Raw genomic sequence first — 3435 nt, 5'->3', positions numbered from 1 at the left:
TTCACTGAGTCTGGACATATCATTTTGGGGATTAACGTAATGGTTGTAGCATTTATTTCTTTTAGAAGCTTCCCAGAGTGAAGAAAGGAGAGAATAGCTGTAGTCACTTCTTTACCAGTTATATCTCAAGTGTCTTTGAAAAAACCACTGCTATAACCATCAGGTCCAGCAGCCTTATCATTAGGGATAGAAAATAAAGCCTGTTTCAATTCTCGGAAGCGGGAAACAGGGGTATAATCTGTTAATAACCAGTCGGCTTGCACAGGACTAATCACCGGACCCTCACGAACAATACTTCTATGAACCTTGGTTCTTCTACTCATTTTGGTCCCTAACAATTGCTTATAAAAGTCCAGGAAAGCACAAATAACTTCATTCTGTTCAGAAACCCAAATACCAATATTATTTCTGATCGAGTAGATTGTATTCTTAATTCTCCTCTGTTTAATGCTTGCATGAAAAATTCTGGTATTGTCATCGCCATGAGAGATCTAGGTGATCTTAGCTTTTTGTCTCAGAAAAATCAGATAATTCTTGTGAATCTCAGCATAGCGTTTTCTGGCTTGAATTTCCCGAGTTATTAAATCTCCATTACCAAGTTGCTCCCTCAAAGCCAACTGAATAGCAATTAGAGTTTTATAAGCTTCACTATCCTGAACACTAATGTCACCAACGCCTTGCTGTTTTAAGCCTTTGAGTCCACGTTTGAGATGTCTGAGTTTACTAACTAGTTTATACATTGGGAAGCCTTCTACATTTTCCTGCCAACCAGATTGGACAATACCAGAGAAAGTCTTCAAGGAACTCCAATAATTGAAATATCGGAAAGGCTTCTTTGTATCTTGAAAATTTGGATATATTGAGAGAATGGCTAGAGTATGATCAAAAACACCTTTAGGGAGGAAAGTAACTTCTGCTGTAGGGAACTTTTCTAAAACCCGATCCAGCTTAGCAAAAATTTGATCCAGCTTAGCAAAAATTTGATCCTTTCCAGTTTGTTTATTATTCCAAGTGAAATATGACCCATTATACTTAACATCTTCAAGACCACAATCTGAAAAGGCACCATTTTAGTGCCATTGCCGTGATACTCAAATCTTTCTGCAGTATTCAAAACAGTGTTAAAATCTCCACAAACAAGCCACAGAAGCTTATTGTCTTGAGCCATGGCCCCAAGATCATTCCAAAGTTGTTGCCTACCATTATTCTCATTCAAAGCATAAACAACTGTAACAACAAATTGATCTCCTCTTTTCAGCCTAATCCAACAATGAATACATTGACTAGATCCTCCTCTTATATCGACCTCAAAGCTATTCGAATTCCAAGCTATAATGATCCCCCCATTAGGGTGATGAGCAATATTAGAAGTAAAACACCACCCTTGAAACATATTCAGGTATAAGGCTCCCATTCTATGAGCCTTAACCTTTGTTTCTAGGAGCCCAACAAACCCAATTTTCTGATGAGAAATCAATTTCTTGACTTCATTTTGCTTATTGAGTTTGTTGATGCCCCTAACATTCCAAAACAACATCTTATCCATTTATTGGTGGAGGCTCTCCCCCTCCATCAATTATGGACTGCATTTCACATAACACTTCTCCCACCTGGACCTCTGAAACATAAACTGAATCTAGTATTCCAAAAGAATTGTTGGTTTGCACCTTAGAGGAGCTAGGAAGTTTCACTTTCAAGCCTTTCACTGCCTGAAAACCATGCTCATCAAAAGTTTTAACTAGATTGCCCTCCTTGTTGCACCCAGAGACCATTTTAGGTTGCCAAATCTGCTTAAAATTATATGGTTTCTTGAGTTTCTTACACACATTACTCAAATGGCCAATACCTTTACAATTCTCACACTGGTCTAGTTTCCATTCGTAATTGATATCAATACTTATCAGTTTCCCTTTTTCATCTTCAAATTGAAAAAATTGAGGAAACCCCTGAGACACGTCCATTTCAACCAACACCCGAGAAAATTGAAGCTTGGCACGGTTTATAGTTGCTTGATCTTGTTTAATCATTTGACCAATAGAGCTAACTATTTTAGCCATAGCTCTTTCCCCCCAGTATTTCACATCTAGATTCATCAATTTAATCCACACAGGTACCTTCCAGACTTCTTCTTTCACATATTTCATATCAGGATCCCAAGCTTTCATTATGAGAGGTTTACGATCAAAGAAGTGGTATCCCCCTTTTTGAATCCCATCCCGTTTTCCTCTACTAAGTAAAAACGAACAAGAAATATCCCATCCCGTTCCTTTACTCTGTCAATACCTTGCTTCTGCCATATTCTTCTAAAATACCCTTCCATATTCTCAAAGGGGGATTAGCACCCAAGACATAACAAACAAGAGCAGAGCTCCAAAATTGAATTTCATCTTTGATATCATCTGCAACTATCTTTGCATAGCCCCCTACTTTACCCATATTCTCCTTCTCAAAATGCAAAATTGGGAACGGAGATTGAGAGTTACCTTCTTTATTTTTAACAGAGCTTATCATACCCATAACTTCAGCAAAAGATGCCCTGATGCCAGACCTCTGCAGCAATTGCCTCTCAGATGATTTTTGGGATAGAGAGATGCTAATACCATCATCTCCAATTAACACCTATTTGGATACCTCTGAACGTACATGCATATCATCTACATCTGAAGCCTCCTTTTCAGATTCTGAAACATGAAGCTCAGTAACTCCTAAGATATTGTCTATGGTTTTTGTCTTCTTAACTGGATCCGAAGAGGTCGGACCTTTTTTCTTGCGCGCCGCCGGAGATTTCTTATGTATCGCATTCTTCCATAGTCGGGGTCTCCCTGCCATTGCTAGCCCTATCAGAGCAAGAGAAACCTTGAGGGGGGCAAGTTTGTCTAAGAAGATCTTAAGGCAATGCTACTTTTGGCCAACTATGAACGAAGATGCCTTTACATTTGTTCGAAGATGTGAAAAGTGTCAGAGATTTGCCAAGATACCCCAAGCAGCCCGAAATGAGCTTACTCAAATGCAGAGTCCATGGCCCTTCGCTATTTCGGGAATTGACCATATTGGTCGGTTACCAAAGGGAAAGGGAGGAGTACAATATTAATTCGTGGCAGTCGATTACTTCACCAAGGGGATGGAAGTCGAGCCACTGGCAACCATCAATTCCAAAATAGTACTAGACTTTGTGGTGAAAAATATAATCTACAGATTTGGTCTACCCCAAAATATAGTGTCCGACAATGGCACCCAGTTTGACAGTCAACTGTTTACTGATTTCTGTGCCAAGCATAGCATCACAAAATATTTCTCACCAGTCTCGCACCCTCAAGAAAAGGAGTAGGTTGAAGTAGTTAACAAAACTCTCAAAGACACCCTGAAGAAGCATCTAGAACTGGCTAAACAAAACTGGCCTGAGAAATTGCCTGAGGTACTCTGGTCATACAGGAC

The 3435-nt window shown here is 39.4% G+C and overlaps 1 protein-coding gene across 1 annotated transcript; it reads right to left on the bottom strand.

Moving 5' to 3' along the window:
- Positions 1 to 491: 491 nt before the first annotated feature.
- On the bottom strand, positions 492 to 1537 carry LOC133823045 (uncharacterized). Its single transcript, XM_062255623.1, has 2 exons — positions 1033 to 1537; positions 492 to 931 (listed from the first exon to the last, which is right to left on the bottom strand). Exons 1-2 carry the CDS (start codon positions 1535 to 1537, stop codon positions 492 to 494), a joined length of 945 nt encoding a protein of 314 aa, XP_062111607.1.
- Between the last annotated feature and the right edge of the window lie 1898 nt (positions 1538 to 3435).

The sequence above is a fragment of the Humulus lupulus genome, chromosome 1 (genome assembly GCF_963169125.1).
Source record: "Humulus lupulus chromosome 1, drHumLupu1.1, whole genome shotgun sequence".
Taxonomy (NCBI): Eukaryota; Viridiplantae; Streptophyta; class Magnoliopsida; order Rosales; family Cannabaceae; genus Humulus; species Humulus lupulus.
This window is presented reverse-complemented; position numbering and strand designations above follow the sequence as displayed.